The 19,254-nt window shown below is 39.3% G+C and overlaps 1 protein-coding gene across 1 annotated transcript in view; it reads left to right on the top strand.

The window, feature by feature from the left end:
* Window positions 1-19,254, top strand: part of LOC127662425 (MAM domain-containing glycosylphosphatidylinositol anchor protein 2-like) — a 238,717-nt gene that overhangs the window by 101,001 nt on the left and 118,462 nt on the right. Inside the window, exon 6 of the mRNA XM_052153592.1 lies at window positions 2,702-2,971. Coding sequence (XP_052009552.1) covers window positions 2,702-2,971 — 270 coding nt within the window. The remainder of the gene's footprint in view (window positions 1-2,701; window positions 2,972-19,254) is intronic.

A 19,254-nucleotide genomic window follows, 5' to 3' on the forward strand; every position in this document is an offset into this window, starting at 1 on the left:
TATTGATTTTGCTTTAAAAATTGTATTAATATATTGAAACACGAACAACTTAAACAAAATAAATTTCCACATTTAAATTGCACTTTAAACAAATTGAAAAATCAATTAACATATCGATGTGATCAGAACATCATATATAACCACCTCCCCGAATCCATTTACCGCAAGTATCATTCAGCGACATCAGGTGAAAAATTACTAATAGCCTACAAATTAAGAACTAAAGACAATTATACATTTAAAGATAATAATAATAATAATAATAATAATTATAATAAATAAGCGTAATATATTCCATGTGTTCCCAAACAAATGCTGCCAAATGTTGTTTCTTATCAAGTGTGTTTGTATAGCGTTTTAGTAATACATTTTATGCTGCCTAAAGAAAATATAATAGAACACAATTTTTGGTTCAAGGTGTCTTATATTATTTTATGTTTTAATCTCTAACATCTTTGTTTCTTATATATATTTGTTTCTTATATTATATATATATATATATATCAGAGTTGCTTTCACAGTGCTTAAGAGCGAACTGCTCTGTGGAAATAAAGAAAAATTCAGTTGATCGTAAATCATTTGCAGCATTCTCATAGACGACATTATTCTTACAAAAATTTTCAGACAAATGAAACAGAGAATAAGGAGTGATAACTCTTTTGTAATCCACGAGAAAGGGTACCGCTGCACTTCTCAGAACAAACAGCGAATCAGACACGAGCAATCACGGCTTTTCTTTTGTCTGTTTTTATATAATAACGATATAATAACTTCAAACACGTGTCTTTGTGACTAACACAATTTCTTATCATGTGTCACTCCGAGACGTCTTACATGTCACCTGCCTGTTGCGGGTTGATGAGCAAATTTACTCACGCATGAAATACCTGCATTTGGACAAGGAGCTCGCAATCTGGATTGAGCCTCATAACATTTGGAGGGTGGCGGGTACTATTTCACACCCTAGGCACACATAAAAAATAACAAACATTTGTAAAATCGCTTGTAGAAAATGCTCTTAACAGCTCAATAGTTATTGGCAAACGAGACCCAGAACTCTATGTATGTGCGTGTCTTGGGGAAGTGCTTTCATTGCACTCGTGAACAGCGGAGCTCACACATATCAAATCAGACGTGCATCAGCGGCTTTTCTTTTGTCTGTTTTTTAAAATATAATCACACTTTTTGTCAAATGTGCATCTCTGTGTCTAATTTCTTGTGATACATTATTTCACTGTGAGAAGTCTTACAGGTCGCCCTCCACAGTGGCTGGTACATCAGCAAAATTATCTGCCACTGTGCATGTAAAATCCACATTTGGCGGGTGTTAATTTCAAACCTTGTTCACAAGGAGTAGGCTGTATGACAAATTCAGGAGAAAGGAAATCAAAATAGTGTCTATGACTTAAAGCTTTGCAATCACAATAACATTTTCTGCAGGAAAATTATATCTAGAACGTTTTAAACGATCATGTGTTGGTGAATGGTGAGACACCTGGTGAGCCACTTGATGTTTAACAAAGAGCCACTTGTGGATCAAGAGCCATAGGTTCCCGACCCCTGAACTATTGTAATGACCCATGGTGACTGTCACCAGAGGGTGATGGAACATGGAGAAATAAACAAGTTTGAAGAGTCTTGCTATAATCACTCACCTGAAGGCTGCCGTAATTGTTATATACAGATATGCATATAACATTTTTATTTCCTTTACAGCCTTTTAGCTATTACTCATTGACTGTGTAGTGTTAAATAAGTTAATGACCATGTGCCGGAAACACTTACAAATAAAATAAATATATAACCCAAAATAAAAAATTGGCATAATTTACTTACCTTCATAATGTGCCAAACCTGACTATGACTTTCATTCTTGCATGGAATACAAAACAAGATGTCTTAGTCACAAGCCTTAGTCACTGTTCACTTTCATTGCATATTTTTTCCAAAAGAAAAGAGACATTTTAGCCTTGGTTTTTGCATGTGTATTAGCTTTAATGTCATATATATATGCTACTGTACTCCTAAAAGTTGATGAAATGTACACTTTTAAAATGTGCGGTCTTTCTCTTCTGGGAAATTGGAGCAAATATATTGGTGACTCATGTTGCGCTACACAGATTTGTGTCCAACCAAATGCTTTCGAAAATGAGGATTCCCCACTTTCACTAATGCAGCCTGCAGCTGACTAGCAAGTAACAAATCGTGGTTCATGGCTTTAATCTAATGTCTCTTGGCTATATTAAAAAAAAAAAAAAATATATATATATATATATATATATATATATATATATATATATATATATATATATATATATATATATATATATATATATATAATAAATAAAAAGGTGTAAAAGAGGTGGCTTTCAGTATGTTACTCCAAACCTTCTATTTTAATGGGAAATACATCAACAGGACAGATATCAATTCATCATGAATCTTTTAGAATTGCTCCCAAGTTCTAATGCACAGCTTCAACCTACATTGATTGTTGCCATATGCTTGTATTGTTTTATGTTACACTCCATACCTTCAAATCCTCACAGTACTATATATCACTGTATGTTCGATTATTTGACGGAAGCCTTCAAAGTTTGCTCTGATTACTCTGTTTGATCTAAGAGGATAGTTAGGGTCATATGTGGAAAAAGTCTGAAATTTCACAATTTTGGATTAACCCTACATTTTTTTCTCCCAGCTTCCCCAACTATTAAGCTGCTTGTGGAAGACCCTATTGTGGCCAACCCTGGGCAGACAGTGACCCTGGTCTGCATTATTTCTGGAGGGGAGCCCAACCCAACCCTGACTTGGGTGCAGAACACTGAAGAGCTCCCAAAAAAGAGTGTGCTAAATGGTGGAACCCTCACTATACCTGCCATCAGTACTGAGGAAGCTGGGGTTTACAGCTGTGTAGCTAGTAACAACGTGGGCAATCCTGCAAAGAAGTCCACCAACATTGTCGTCAGAGGTGAGAACCAAGACCTTGAGGCTTTGCTATTATGATTGTGTTTAGTACGTGATTCTAATGAACCTGTCAAGATGTCCTGGTCATATTTAACCCTCTGGGGTCTGAGGGTATTTTGGGCCCTGGAGAAGTTTTGACATGCCTTGGCATTTGTGCTTTTTTCAGTTGCTTAAAAACATATTAATGGCTAATGTCTGATAACACTATATTCAACACAATCTTGGATACAATAATATGTGAGCAACATGTATGTACATGTTTGTATTTTTGAGAAAATAAAGTTTATGCATGGTTTTTGAAAAAACAAAAACGTTAAGTAATTGAAATAAGGCCATATAACACATAATAAACATTTGTCCACAAGACTTTTGAGAACTGGATCTTGTAGCCTAGAGTTTTTGCCACAAAATTATGTGAAAACCTTCCTGATCACTCATTCATACAAAACAATATAGTAATTTAACTTTTGTAAGACACTTTAAGTGTTAGAAAGGTCATATGCGAGGAGACGTGAATTATCATGAATATTTATGTGATTCACACCTGGGGAGACAAAGACCCTCCCCTGGGCCCATCAATGAGGAATGTGACAGAAAGAGAATGAATATGAGGAGACTTAATTATCAAAATCAAGTTTTATGTTAAAGAAGTAATCTGACTATACATTTTCTTTACATAAAGACTTGTATAAATAAAAAATAAAAGAATAAAAAAGCAGACTCATTTAATGACATCAGGGTGCTCATGTTTTGCTTGATAGTCATCAATCATTTCGACATATATAATGATGTTGGCATTTACACTCATTTACATTTAGAGAGAGAAAAAAAGTAATTTTTAAGCGGCTCTTCAGCATGAAACCATTCTAACAGTTTTCAGGTTGCGTCTTCCAGTGTCAAGTGTAAACATTTACGAAATATATAAGATAATAAAATTAATAAATGTCTATTTTTCCAGTAGAGCTATCGGAAAAAATTGTTTCAGTGATGCATCGCTATTTATACATAGTATCAGAATCCATTTATTTACATTTATGCATTTGGCAGATGCTTTTATCCAATGCGACTTACAGTGCACTTATTACAGGGACAATCCCCCTGGAGCCTTTCTCTACTCTTGCACGCTCTCCATTTCATTGGCTTTTGTCATTGCCGGTCACTCGTTTGTCAGGCCAGTGCGCACACCTGATGATAAAGATGATTTTCTACTCGCAGAGCAAACAGATAAAACAGTGCATATGGGACGCATGATACATTTCTGAAGCAACAACTGCGCAATTTAAACCACTTTACTATCACCTGTGCAGGTGATGAGAGGAGAGCAAATATACAGTATCTCTCATCCATCAACTTCTATTTGTGCTTAAAAATGAAAAGAACCAATATTGTGCTTTTAAAATATTTTTTATAAGGTTCTAATGACAGAAACTGAAAAACTGAGATACTCTTTTAAACTATAGAACCATTTATTTAATCTTGTGGATGTTCCATGTTTTGTTCACAGCTCATACTGAATGTAAAAGGCCAGTTTATGTAATGTGACTAGTTCTGATTTTTAAAACAGCTGTTAAATAAAAAGCTGAAAGGGAAAAAATAAATAATAAAAAATATATTTTGAAGAAACTGAAAAAAAGAAAGATTGTGATGCATCGAGAATCGTTTTATAATCAAATCGTTACCCTTTGAATCGTAATCAAATTGAATTGTGAGGCCAGTGAAGATTCTTACCTCTATTTTCCAGCCTGTTGTATTAGCATTTATCACCACTTATATATTTTAGATACAGTTCCTATATATTGTTATTTACACAGGGCAAATATAAAATTTATTCAATCTACTTTTATTACTTATTGTATTTTAATGGGGATATAATTTATTACAGCTGACAGTTACACGAGCAGACAAGGTTTGAACATTAACCGTAGATAGAAATGAAATTCACGGCTTTTTAACACTTCTGTATACAAATTTGAAGGCTGTTTATTGGATCAATACAGGTAAACGTCATATTATGCAACTATGTGTTACTTTATGGAGAGTTTATGACCTACTAGTTAAGTCTTGCCTTAAAAACAGGTGGTGCAACTAAATTAAGCACCGACTTAGTTATAAACTAACTAGTAAGCCCTTAGTGTGAACTTTACATCCTAAATTACATGAGAACTTACACACAGCTGGTGCCGGGGACTTGCCTGGCCACGGATCCAAAATTTCAATGTAATGTTCTCAGAGCCACTTCATTATCACTCTTGCCTTGTGATATGGTGCTCCATCATACTGAAAAATGCACGGATCATCACAAAATCCTGGATCGTTGGGAGAAGTTGCTCTTGTAGGATGTTTTGATACCATTCTTTATTCATGGCAGTGTTTTTGGGCAGAATTGTGAGAGAGAGCCCACTCCATTGGACGAAAAGCTAACCCACACATGGATGGTCTCAGTATGCTTCATTATTAGCCCGACACAGGACTCATGGTAGCGTTCACCTTTTCTTCCAGATGTCCCAAACAGTCGGATAGGGGGCATTATCAGAGAAAATAGCTTTGCACCAGTCTTCTGCTGTCCAATCCTTGTACTTCCTGCTGAATTTCAGTCTGTCCTAGATGTTTTTCTTGGAGAGAAGTGGCTTCTTTGCTGCCCTTCTTGACACCAGGCCATTGTCCAAAAGTCTTCGCTTCACTGTGCATGCAGATGCACTCACACCAACCTGCTGCCAATATTGAGCAAGCTCTGCACTGGTGGGGACATGATTCCGTAGCTGACTCCTCCTCCTCGCTCTGGGACATCCTGAAGCCTTCTTCACTGCAGTTGAACCTCTCTCCTTGAAGTTCTTGATGATCTGGTAAATGGTTCTTTCAGGTGCAATATTCTTTGCAGCAATTTCCTTGCATGTGAGGCCATTTTGATGCAAAGCGATGATGGCTGCACTTCTTTGTTTAGAGGTAAACATTACTAGCAAGAACACAATGATTGGAAGCAATTCTTCCCTCCTTTTATAGCAAACAGTCTGCTCTTATTATCCAATCAGAATGATAGAGTGATTTCACCTGACTAGTACTCCTTCACACTTTCCCAGGTGCTTCTGATATGATTAGTGAAATTATGTTAGCTGGTCATTTTGTGCCAGAACCAAAAACAGTGAAATTTGGGTTTCTGTGATAAAGTAAATTTATTTGGCCAACAAAGCTTTTTTACAATTATTTAAAATGCATCTGATCACTCTGCACAATAATCTAGAAACAATGTGAATCAACAGCACAACAACTGAAGCAGGAACATTTTCGAATCACAATTGTCACTGCCAATACTTTTGGACACGGCTGTTAAGTGTGTGCATTTTATGCCGTAAAACATGTAGAGAATGTTCATGTACAGGATGTTGAAGATACTTAAATAAATATTTTCATAAAGATTAATATCTCTACATGTTTACCTTTCCCAGTACTTGTTGCAGTGTAGGAATAGTGGGTTAAGCAAGGGACGTTTGTATAGTGCATTGTTTTGCATACTTCTTGCATGCAGCAGGCTTAAAATAAAGAAAAAATGCCCCAGTATAGCTTTATGTCTTGCAGTGCCCCTGGCTAGAACCCCTGTTATTTGAAGTACGAGAGGTCCTGCAAGCCACTGCTGGGGTTTTCCTATTTGAATTATTATATGGGTGTAAGCCCCGTAGCGCGTTAGATGTCATGAAGGAAAATTGGGAGGACATGAAATGAAATTCAAAACGTTCTTGTCCTGAGAGTAAAACGCCACACACTTGGTAGACTATCACAGGAGAATTTTCTACAGGCTCAAGAACGTCAGTCTCAGCTGTATAACAGGGGAGCTTGGCTACGGGAGTTCGCACAGGGAGATAAAGTAGTTGTATTACTGCACACATCGAGCTCGAAAATACTTGAAGTGGCAAGGGCCCTTTGAGGTCACACGGCTAGTTGGGAATTTGACTATGAGGTAGTGCGTACGGATATGAGCGGGGCATATTAGATTTACCACCTCAACCTACTATTAGTTGCGGAGAGGGAGGAGCTTGGTCCGGAGTTAAGTCTAAAAGCCAATCAGTTCACTCCGGTCCCTTATGTAGGACACCTCTCGCCGTCACAATGTACGGAGGATGCCATTTTGCAAAAAAGTTTCTCTGATGTGTTCTCGCCTCTCCCCGGCCACACTAGCCTCATAGAACAGCAAATCGAGACAACCCCAATGGTAGTGGTACGTAGTCTTACCCGAACACAAGAAACAGGTGATACGGGAAAAATTAAAGGCCATGCTTGATATGGGGGTAATAGAAGAATCCCACAGTGATTGGGCGAGCCCGGTGGTTCTGGTACCTTAGAGAGATGGCTATGTCTGTTTCTGTGTGGATTATAGAAAAGTCAATGCAGTGTCGAAATGTGACATGTATCCAATGCCTCGTATTGATGCACAGCTCACTTTTACTCGACACTGCACTTAACAAAGGGTTATTGGCAGATCCCCTTAATGCCAATGTGCCGTGATAAAACAGGATTACACCAATTTGTGACCCATCCTTTCCATTTGTTTGGGGCCCCGGCAACGTTTCAGCATCTTATGGACCGAGTCCTTAGACTGCATGCTGCATATGCCGCTGCTTATTTGGATGATTATTACTGTATCATTATTTACATTAATGATTGACAGTGGCACATGCAGCATCTGGGGGCCATTCTGAGGTCGCTGCGATGAGCGGGGCTCACAGCAAACCCTAAGAAGTTCGCAATTGGACACGTGGCGGTACGGTATCTGGGGTTCCACTTGGGTCATGTGCAGCGATTGTGACCTGCCCAAGTCCTAAGACCAAAAAGGAGGTGAGACAGTTCTTGGGGTGTGTGGCAGGGCGGCGGGCGAGAGAGAGATCGTTTACGGGCATGTCCGTCATGTGTGTGTTTGTGTCTTTTGTTTAAGTTTCTCATTAAACTATTATTTATATTGTCAAGTATTGTCCGCCTTGCCCATCTAAATCCCTTTACACTGGTGCCGAAATCCGGGAAGAAGGAGGGATGCCCATCGCGGAGTCCTTGACACTGCCGTCCAACCAGGGGAGCGCCGCTGCCATCCACCGACCACCCGGACGTGGTGAACGGCCACCGTCCATGAGGCGAGTGGGGACTGGACTCCCCGACTGCCTGGAGTGATGGAGCCACTGCCAGGGGCGGAGGAGAGCCTTGCCATCCCCCAGAAATGTGGAGGGGTCCGCCGTCCGCAAGGGGATGTGGCAGGGCAGAGTGCGGGGCCGGGTGGTGATTCTACACCTCCGCTCCCTTATCAGGCTAATCAAGCCTACAAGAGGGATAAAGGCAGACTGCGGAAGATGGTGTGGGAGAGAGAAATCGTTTACGGGCATGTCCGTCATGTGTGTATTTGTGTATTTTGTGTAAGTTTCTCATGAAACTATTATTTATATTGTCAAGCTGGTTCTCGCCGCCTCCTTGCCCATCTAAATCCCTTTACAGGGTGGCTGGTTATTATGAATTTGAAAGTGATATTGGATGATATGTGCTGAAAAAAGATGTTGTTGATTTCATTAAAATCAACAAAAATTAAAGGCAGTAGCAAGGGAGTACTACTATGATGTATACAAATAATTACAATTTACTTTTTTTCTCTCTCATCGCGATAATGAGAATATCGTAACGGCATCTTTTTTTTTCATGTGGTAATTAAAAATGGAGGGTATAGAACGTGTGTACTGCAACTGCCATAAAAACAATGTCACAATGTAAACCCTCTTATTGTCTTATAGGCTTCGTTGTGTATTTGCAAAAAAAAAAAAATATATATATATATACACTCACCTAAAGGATTATTAGGAACACCTGTTCAATTTCTCATTAATGCAATTATCTAATCAACCAATCACATGGCAGTTGCTTCAATGCATTTAGGGGTGTGGTCCTGGTCAAGACAATCTCCTGAACTCCAAACTGAATGTCAGAATGGGAAAGAAATGTGATTTAAGCAATTTTGAGCGTGGCATGGTTGTTGGTGCCAGACGGGCCGGTCTGAGTATTTCACAATCTGCTCAATTACTGGGATTTTCACGCACAACCATTTCTAGGGTTTACAAAGAATGGTGTGAAAAGGGAAAAACATCCAGTATGCGGCAGTCCTGTGGGCGAAAATGCCTTGTTGATGCTAGAGGTCAGAGGAGAATGGGCCGACTGATTCAAGCTGATAGAAGAGCAACTTTGCCTGAAATAAACACTCGTTACATCCGAGGTATGCAGCAAAGCATTTGTGAAGCCACAACACGCACAACCTTGAGGCGGATGGGCTACAACAGCAGAAGACGCCACCGGGTACCACTCATCTCCACTACAAATAGGAAAAAGAGGCTACAATTTGCAAGAGCTCACCAAAATTGGACAGTTGAAGACTGGAAAAACGTTGCCTGGTCTGATGAGTCTCGATTTCTGTTGAGACATTCAGATGGTAGAGTCAGAATTTGGCGTAAACAGAATGAGAACATGGATCCATCATGCCTTGTTACCACTGTACAGGCTGGTGGTGGTGGTGTAATGGTGTGGGGGATGTTTTCTTGGCACACTTTAGGCCCCTTAGTGCCAATTGGGCATCGTTTAAATGCCATGGCCTACCTGAGCAATGTTTCTGACCATGTCCATCCCTTTATGGCCACCATGTACCCATACTCTGATGGCTACTTCCAGCAGGATAATGCACCATGTCACAAAGCTCGAATCATTTCAAATTGGTTTCTTGAGCATGACAATGAGTTCAGTGTACTAAAATGGCCCCCACAGTCACCAGATCTCAACCCAATAGAGCATCTTTGGGATGTGGTGGAACGGGAGCTTCGTGTCCTGGATGTGCATCCCACAAATCTCCATCAACTGCAAGATGCTATCCTATCAATATGGGCCAACATTTCTAAAGAATGCTTTCAGCACCTTGTTGAATCAATGCCACGTAGAATTAAGGCAGTTCTGAAGGCGAAAGGGGTCAAACACAGTATTAGTATGGTGTTCCTAATAATCCTTTAGGTGAGTGTGTATATATATATATATATATATATATATATATATATATATATATATATATATTATTTATTTATCTATTTATTTTTTTTTTTTTTGGAGTAAAATAGGACCAGGACATTTTCTTTACGGATCCGTTAGTATCACCCAAGGTATCAAACTGAGTTGCTTTCAATTTCAAGGATCATAAGAAATGGAAACAGCATATGTTTTGATGTTTGAGTGTCAAAACAAGTTTTGCAACCTTCACAAGTTGCTGTTGGCATTTTCCAGAGTGCCCATTTCAATTTACCAGTGCATAATTAATTACTGAATGGTTATCATTCATGGAAGCAAAATGAATACTTGTGGGTAATAAATATCTCAACAATATATGCATGAATGCAGAGAACAATTAAGAATAATGACTGTGACTAGATGAGTGAACATTTCTGCAATGCGGCGAAAACATCATCAAATTATTGTTCAAAGTTATTGTCAAAGGATAAGGATGTTTAAACTAAAATGTTATTAAGCAAAAAACTACTAGATTTGTGTGGATACCCCCATCTTTTACACCCTTCTACATAGGACACAAACTGCGTTTTGCGTCAAGTGAAAAGTAAATAAAACACATTATTAAATCAATGATACTGTCTATACTGGATGCATTGTGTCGCAATGTGGCGACAGTACACGGAAGCCCCATTCCATTTTTCAACGAACGCGCTGGCGTTACTTTGAGTGTGCTGAATCCAAGTGCAATTTTCATGCCAGCACAAAGCGCAAGTGGCCATGGGTGGGAGTGTTTCAGCTTTCTGTGGGTGTATGCGCTTAAACTGTGGGTGTATTGTATTTTAATGAATTGGCGCAAAGCACAATTTGCTATTTTCCTGAGAAATAGGTCACTGCGCTTAGACATTTTAAAAGCAGGTCTGTTTTCAGTACAAAGTCTAAACTCAGTTCCTACATTTGCAATTTGGATATTCCACCAGGAGGTGGTAATAAAGTTCATATCCAAACTCTGAAAATATTTTGTTACATCAAATTTAGATCCTGCCAATTGGCGTTTTATGAAATAAAAATGTGAGATTTATGTTAAACTATCAATAGTTCATGGTTTATTTTTCAGTTATTATCATTATTATTATGTTTTTATTTACAAATGTGTTTAGTATCTCATTTATATTTGGTATTTTTCCACCTGTTGTCTTAAAGTGATTTTTAAGTCACTGCAAAAGGGGCAGATGAAAAAGTAGTAGAGGGATTTGGTATGACTTTTTTGACCATTTCATTATTTTAATTATATACTTGTTTCGTTTGATGTGTAATTACATTTTAGAAATATTTTTGGTTTAATTTTTCCATGTTTCAATTAAATTTACTTTTCTAAATCGACCAGTAAAAGTGAAGAGCGCGCAGAAACAATCACTGTTAATACTAGATTTAATTTGTGTGTCAGTAGATTAAAATTATTAATAATACTTACATTCTCTATAATTTAATATCCAAAACCTGACAAGAATCACATTTTCTATGCTTCTAAAAGGAACATTCAAATGTATTGCATACAGTCAATTTATACTTCCAACTTTTTATGAATGAGCTGTCTTTGTTAATATCGCTGGTGTTTGACAGGTAATGGAGTATATAATAGGATGCAGATGTTGCAATAACTGGAGAAGAACCTTAGAATTAATTTGCACATGATCCAGCCCATTAGCACCTTGCACGCAACATTTTTCCAAAACCACTTACACCTATAGACTTAGTGCTTGCTTGCACGAAAATACCAAAACTTCATGGCCATGCCCATTGCTTTGCACTTATGATGTAAAGCATTGTGTTGCGCTTAGCACTAGTGCTCTTAAAATAGGGCCCAAGATCTGGTTTTTAGGTGTTCACATACTTTTGGTAATTTAGTGTTTTAGTTAAAACCTTGATGAAGGTTTAAAAGCTTCGACCTTGCTCAGAACTGTTATAAATAGATACCTTTCTTGCCAGTGTCATTAATGAAGTCCATAACATGCACATATTACACCATTAAAACAGAGTGAAATGGAGAAAAGGGTTTGCTTTTTGGGGGGGCATCTCTGTGTGTGGAGGACGCTTTGTGAAGAAGATTTAAAATCCACAGTAGGAGCAGCTGTTGTAGCTTACTTTACAGTTACTCCTTCTCAAGTCTGATCCCCAGTGTGCACAAAAAGCTGTTTGCACATCTGGAGGTCCAGGTTTCAGCTTGAATCCCTTTCTGTCTGTCAACTCACCGGGTCTGAGGAACACAGTGAGATAACGATGGGTTTCACTGTGAGGCTGGAGGGTAAGAGGAAAGTCAGATGTCTTGACAGTAAGGAGGATAATCTTAGTGAGGTAGACAGCAGAGGGGAAGAGGATCATACAAAACGAGAGAAATCTGCCATGTGTAATTCTCTAAGCTCACCTCACAACAAAGAGACATTTATTTTGTGGTTAGTATCACCCTGTTTTTAATGTCCTGTTTATGGTTTATTTGTCCAGTTGATTTGTGTGTGGATGACAGTAATCGTTAGTGTAGTGGATCCAATAATCATAATATTTCAGTTTGCAGAGTGTGCTTTGTATGTTTAAAGGAATAATACCCAAAGGAGAACACCAAAGGAGAATTTTTATCTTCATTATGGAACTCTTTTCAAAAAACAAAAGTTCATAGCGACAGTATCAAACTTCAATGAGGACTTAAAACACCATAAAAGTAGTCCATACTACTTTATCATTAAATAGCTATACAAAGCTTTCATATGTATAACAGTTAGAATACTTTTTTGATAGACATGGTCATTATGAGCTGTTGGAAAAGAGATGTGAGAAGGTTTTTTAAAAATGTTACTTTTATGTTACACGAAAAAAAAAGAAATAAAGCATAATAATCTGAGGGTGAGTAAATCAGTACAGAAAATTATTTTTTGAGAGCCCTCCGTGCATCAGTGTTTCTGTTTCATTGTCTATATTGCTGTGTTTATGTTGTTTTAAACTGAAATATCAGAATAAGTTTAAAACATCATGTATTTAATTTGTATGTAATTCATTTCTCTGTAAGTTTCCAAGTGTAGACAAAAACTGTAAATGACTTGAAAACATTAATAAATGAAAGAACTTTGTTGAACGTGATTCACCGGCATCATGCTGACAGATGAGGTAGCATAATTAAAATTACAGTTATGATAGATTTACTACAAACTTTGAGACTAAACTAAAGCTACTTATCAGCTAACATAGCATACTGATACACACATAAAGCTACAATCTACCGAACTATACCAGACAGTTTACTGTTGCACTATTATCATATGTAGTACTTCGAATAAGAAACCAGCGTATTTGCTTAAATTTATACTGTATACCTGACTTTTAGTATAAAGAGAAGATCGTTGAAATTATTTGAATGTTACAAAGCAAGGTAGCTTGCAATTCGTCAACGTTAGCAAGCAAGATCCAGTTAGCTAAAATTACACAGATCAATCCTTATGGCACTATATTTCACATGATTTGCAGTTATATAAGCTTATGTAACCTGTCCAATAAGAACACCAATTCAGGGTTGGTTTTGAGCCCCAAAACTGAACGAAGCTCCCTCCAGGAATCAAATGCCTTGCCAGTGTTCACTCTAGTTTTCGCTCGACCACGATCACATTCCTGCTTATCTAGATTGGATTCAGTAGATAAATGTTTTTTTTTTTTTTTGGCTTACTCTGGGTTTGTGTAGAAGTTGGTGTTGTGCTGGGAGCTGGTCGTTTGCTGGATTCCATCTCTAAGATAACATTACTTAGTGTTGCAGTTTGTTGTCGATGTTGAAAAGCAGAAGCACTGAGGCAAGGCTCTCGGGAGCATGCATAAACGTCACACCCTTTGGAATTTCCCAGCAAAAGTGATCCACTCCCTTCACATGAAACTCAGTCTACAGGCTTTAATAGGCAAACTTGGAAGTCTACGAATGGCTAGTTTTTTAAGTTGCGTTACAAGCCGTTCACACATTGGCAAAAAAGGTGAATATTACATGAAAATTGTTACATATTGCACCTTTAATTGGGTCAAACGTTTTGGGTAGCCTTCCACAAGCTTCTCTTAATAAGTTGCTGGAATTTTGGCCAATTCCTCTAGACAGAACTGGTGTAACTGAGTCAGGTTTGTGGGGCTCCTTGTTTACGCTTTTTCAATCACAACGTTGGAGGTATGTTTGGAGTCATTGTCCATTTGGTTCAATATAGCCACATAATTTTCCTTCCGCATGATGCTATCTATTTTGTGAAGCGTACCAGTCTCTCCTGCTGCAAAGCACCCCCACAACATTGTAAGCCTCAACCTTTTTCCTCCAAACATAACGATGGTCATTATGGTAAAAATTAAACAAATTTGTTTCATCAGACCAGTGGAAATTTCTCCAAAAAGCAAGATGTTTGTCCCCATGTGCACTTGCAAAATGTAGTCTGGCTTTTTATGGTGGATTTGGTAAAAATGTATGTCTGGCTTCTTCCTTGCTGATCATCCTTTCAGGTTATGTCAATATAGGACTCGTTTTACTGTGAATATAGATTGGAAATGCTCCCAAGAATGAACTAGACTTGCGAAGGTCTATAATGTTTTTTTACTGAACATTTTTATAATGTTTTGGCTGATTTATTTAGATTTTTCCATGATGTGAAGCAAAGAGGCACTGAGTTTGAAGATAGGCCTTAAAATACATCCACAGGTATTCCAAGTATATCCAGAAGCTAATTGGTTAATTACCTAAAGGCTTGACATCATTTTTGGGAATTTTCAAAGCTGCTTAAAGGCACAGTTAACTTAGTGAATGTAAACTTCTGGAATTGTGATATAGTCAATTAAAAGTGAAACGATCTGTATGTAAACAATTGTTGGAAATATTACTTGTGTCATACACAAAGTAGATGTCCTAAATGACTTGCCAAAATGTCTCGGTTACTGACGTAACCTCCGTTCCCTGATGGAGGGAACGAGAAGTTGTGTCGATGAGTTGACACTAGGGATCGCTTCTGCGGAGCCCAGACATCTCTGATCTTGAGAAAAGGCCAATGGAAATTGGCATGTTGAATTTGCATGCCACTCCCCCGGACATACGGGTATAAAAGGAGTGACGCTGCAAACACACATCAGGTATCGCACTGAGGAGCCGAGCCAAAGACCTGGACATTTCAGCGGTTGGTTCAGTGTTGTGGCAGGAGGGACACAACGTCTCGTTCCCTCCATCAGGGAACAGAGGTTATGTCAGTAATAGAGACGTTCCCTATCTGTCACTCACTCGACATTGTGTCGATGAGTTGACACTAGGGGTCCCAATGGAAAACACCACAAGAGCTGAACCGAGTTACGCAGACTGGCGGTGCGAGACGAGCAGACCTCGGTGTGCCTCGTAGCCAGCGCAGCAAGCTGTCGCATAACTACGTTTACGTTTACATTTATGCATTTGGCAGGCGCTTTTATCCAAAGCTACTTACAGAGCACTTATTACAGGGACAATCCCCCCGGAGCAACCTGGAGTTAAGTGCCTTGCTAAAGGACACAATGATGTTGGCTTTGGGGATCGAACCAGCGACCTTCTGATTAACAGTTATGTGCTTTAGCCCACTATGCCACCACCACTAACTACCCCCAACACACTGGCAGGCATGAAGCGGTCCCCTGCACCTAGGGGAACGGCTAACAGCTCAGGAGTATAAGGACTGGCTGGTCCAGCCGTGGCCTTCTCTCTATTGTTCTCTCCCCAAAAAAGGAACAAAATCGTTCTGCTGTGGGCCAAATATAGGAGGACACCGCAGAGACCACACCCGGCCCCGAGAGGGGGGTGGGATTTTAGGTGGAGTACAGCACACAGTCTTTACTGGTTAGGAGTGGAAGCACATCGAGGGGAGCAGCGTCGTGGTAGATCCTACCCAAGGGGGGGAAGTTACTACAGACACGGCGACCAAGGACAGAGGGCCCTCTGCCCAAGGAAGACGCGGTTTACCGTTACCATTTTACGGAATATACATCACACAGGGTTGCCTTGGGGGACAACCAGCACATGTGGAGCACTTACCTCAGTACGGGGGCCTGGGTGACGCCTGTACTGGGGCGGCAGCGAGCCTCCCCGAAGACTCGACGGCCACTATGCTAGGGAGGAAGAACGTCCAGGGTTCACACTTCTTGCAAACGCAACTGGGGAAAGAGCGCATGTCTTCGTCTCAAGGGAGGGGAAAGGCGCTATGCACAAGCGATACACCCGACCAGCTGACCCGAACTTACCTGTTTGTGTCACCTGATAACACACGGGACGAAACTGGCTCAACCCTGAGGTTATAGAACCTTGCAAAGGTGTTAGGTGTTGCCCAGCCCGCGGCGCTACATATGTCTGCTAGAGAGGCGCCGTGGGACAACGCCCAAGAAGCCGCAACACCCCTGGTAGAATGGGCTCGTAGAATGGGCTCGTATATATATATCATTTATATATATCATTTTAATTATTTTTGGTAGAAAAAAAGATGCATTACAGATGTTTTGGCTGTCATGGCTGAATCACAACATGCTGATATTCAGTTCACTTGCTTAAGTGATATTGCTTACAGATAATAATACTATTAATATAACCATTTAATATTATATTATTGTTGCTATGAGTATTATTGTGACTGCTTTGATTGTTATACTATTATACAGTAGTAATATTTTTCTGTCATAATGTCTTCAATTTCATGCAATCTGTTGAATAGAGCTCTCATTTCAGCAGGACTTTTATTTTTAAAGATCTTCCTGTTTGTGAAGGGTTCGTTATATCAAGCTTTCTGCGACACGTGAGCTGAAATCTCCAAACTGCAATGGAGAAAGAGTTTAGACATTTGTACACTAAACACACTGCTGTGTGGCTCTGCAGATGGATACTATTGGGCACACTGTATGAAAATCAAGCGTTAGTTGTGTGTTGTGTTTGTGTGTGTTCGTGTGCATGCCTGTGTGTGTGAAGGAGATGACAGGGCAGAGAGGCGCCTCTTATTCATAATGTGGCAGAAAGCGCATGTGACTGTATATTATTTCATTAAATGACATCCTTCTCCAGTTTACTGATCATACTTGGCCATATAGAAGCTTTTTTATTAATATTTTCAAATGGTCTTTGATTTCATCTCAAAACTTTCACATTACATTACATTTTGCTAATGGCAGCATTCTTTAATATGGTACTGAAATGAACAAGATGATATCGTAACATTTCAAATGTTTGGTATTGCGATATTTCGTTAGTACCGGTATACCTCGCAACCCTACTTCTCACATAATGAAATAATGTACATTCAGTTTTTACTTTATCACAAAATAAACCCCCAACACATTATATTTATATTGTGTGTATATAGGTATATTTTGTGATTATGTCCTGCTGACTGTACAGTACATTTTCTCTTTAATATCTTAGAAAAGCTACATTTGATAGCAGTTAATTTAAGCCAAGCATTAGAAACTTTTTGAGTCTAAATCACCATTATTCATTGGAACATTAAAACACCATTAATTTATCCTTCATTTTCATTATAAGATGATGTTTACTCATACATACTGATCCTCTGATGGCTCTTTTTTCTTTTTTTCCTTTGGTTCTGATTGCTTTTCCATAATCACAATGCAGAAAAAAGACTCCAGAGCGACTAAAGAGACATTTTTTACGACTTACATGCAATTATTTTGTCTGATTGCCTTTTTTGGTTTGTGAACCTAACGATCCAAAGCCTTTCTAAAACTGTAGGGCATTTTCAATTCATTAAATGACTCACAAAATATACTTTCCACAATACCTTTTCCCTTGTTGCTTTGATGCTTGCTTGATATATCAGCCACCTTTCGAGTGGAGCTACTCTTTTTGTAGTACATCATGTGGAAAGCATTAATGTTGCAATATTCTTGCCACAACTTCATGGCTCACGTCTGGCCAAAACTGGCTTTTGTGTTAGCCATTTAGGTTGTTATATGTTTTTTGTATGGATGGAAACAACACTGTTGTGCAGAAAATAGCAACTATAAGCCCATTCTCTAGCTCGATAGATAGAGTATGGTTTTATAATATAAGATTTTCAGAGGGGATGTTGCAAGCTTGATCTGCACAGCTTCTTTGCTGCACAGATGGCAGAGTCTCATTTGTTGGGCAAAATAAGCAAAGGAATCGGAAGTTGGGTAATCCCAACACACTCTGCTGGCTACTTGTACAAAAGCTTTATGATAGCAACTGTACTGGTCATTTGAAATATGACCTTTTCTCCTGCAATGGGAAAAATATGTTTTTCCCATGTCTGCCAACAATGTTATGTGTTGCAATCATTATCTGCAGCCTGAATTTACCGGATGTTAGGAGTGAATGCATTTGACTGTATAGGTAAGGTATAGAATACTCCTTTGCTCCCATTCTTCCTAATTAGTGGATGACTTAACCTACAGTTATGTGGTCTCAGAACAGTTTGAAAGGGAATCTTATTTTCATCCATGCTCCTGGACCTGCGAAGGCCACCAGTGTGTTCACACAAGGAGATAGAAGCCGGCTCCCTAGGGAGAGGTGTGCTCTGCATTATAGTGTCAGTGGTGATGAGGCTCCACTCACATGTGGAGAATTTCCACCACAAGGGCGAGTGGCATCACTGTTGGTGCAGAACTGCGCCGCCTATGCCCACAAAGTTCCTGCATTCTCCACCACGAAGGTGGGGTGAGCAAAAGACAGACACAGAAGGTGTGACATAAGGCCTCAGAGAGGAATTTATTTGAAATAATAAATAGAAAAGGGGGAATCAAAGTGTCCATAGGGAAATGTTCCAGAAAAAAAGGGGAATCTTGCATCCTCGCGGTGAGTGGGCTATGTAAAAGATGCCAGTGGTTAGAGACCAGTCAAAGAGAGGCGTTCTTAAAAGCAGCGGTGATGAGGCTCTTCAATGACTTTAGATGCACCTCATCACACACCGCCAAATGGGTAATAGTCATTGTGCCCCTTTTGCCTAGGAAGAGAAGCTAATCCAAAGGACGGGGCTGATACCACCCCTTAAGCATCGCCCCATTCACATCTCCACTCGCAACCCTCCTTTGCTGGGGTTCAGAGCTGGACATGCCTCCAGCACAGTCGGTCCTGCAACATTACATTTACATTACATTTATGCATTTGGCAGACGCTTTTATCCTTATTTATTACTTATTACAGGGACAATCCCCCTGGAGCAACCTGGAGTTAAATGCCTTGCTCAAGGACACAATGTTGGTGGCTGTGGGGCTCAAACCAGTGACCTTCTG

The sequence above is a fragment of the Xyrauchen texanus genome, chromosome 22 (genome assembly GCF_025860055.1).
Source record: "Xyrauchen texanus isolate HMW12.3.18 chromosome 22, RBS_HiC_50CHRs, whole genome shotgun sequence".
Taxonomy (NCBI): domain Eukaryota; kingdom Metazoa; phylum Chordata; class Actinopteri; order Cypriniformes; family Catostomidae; genus Xyrauchen; species Xyrauchen texanus.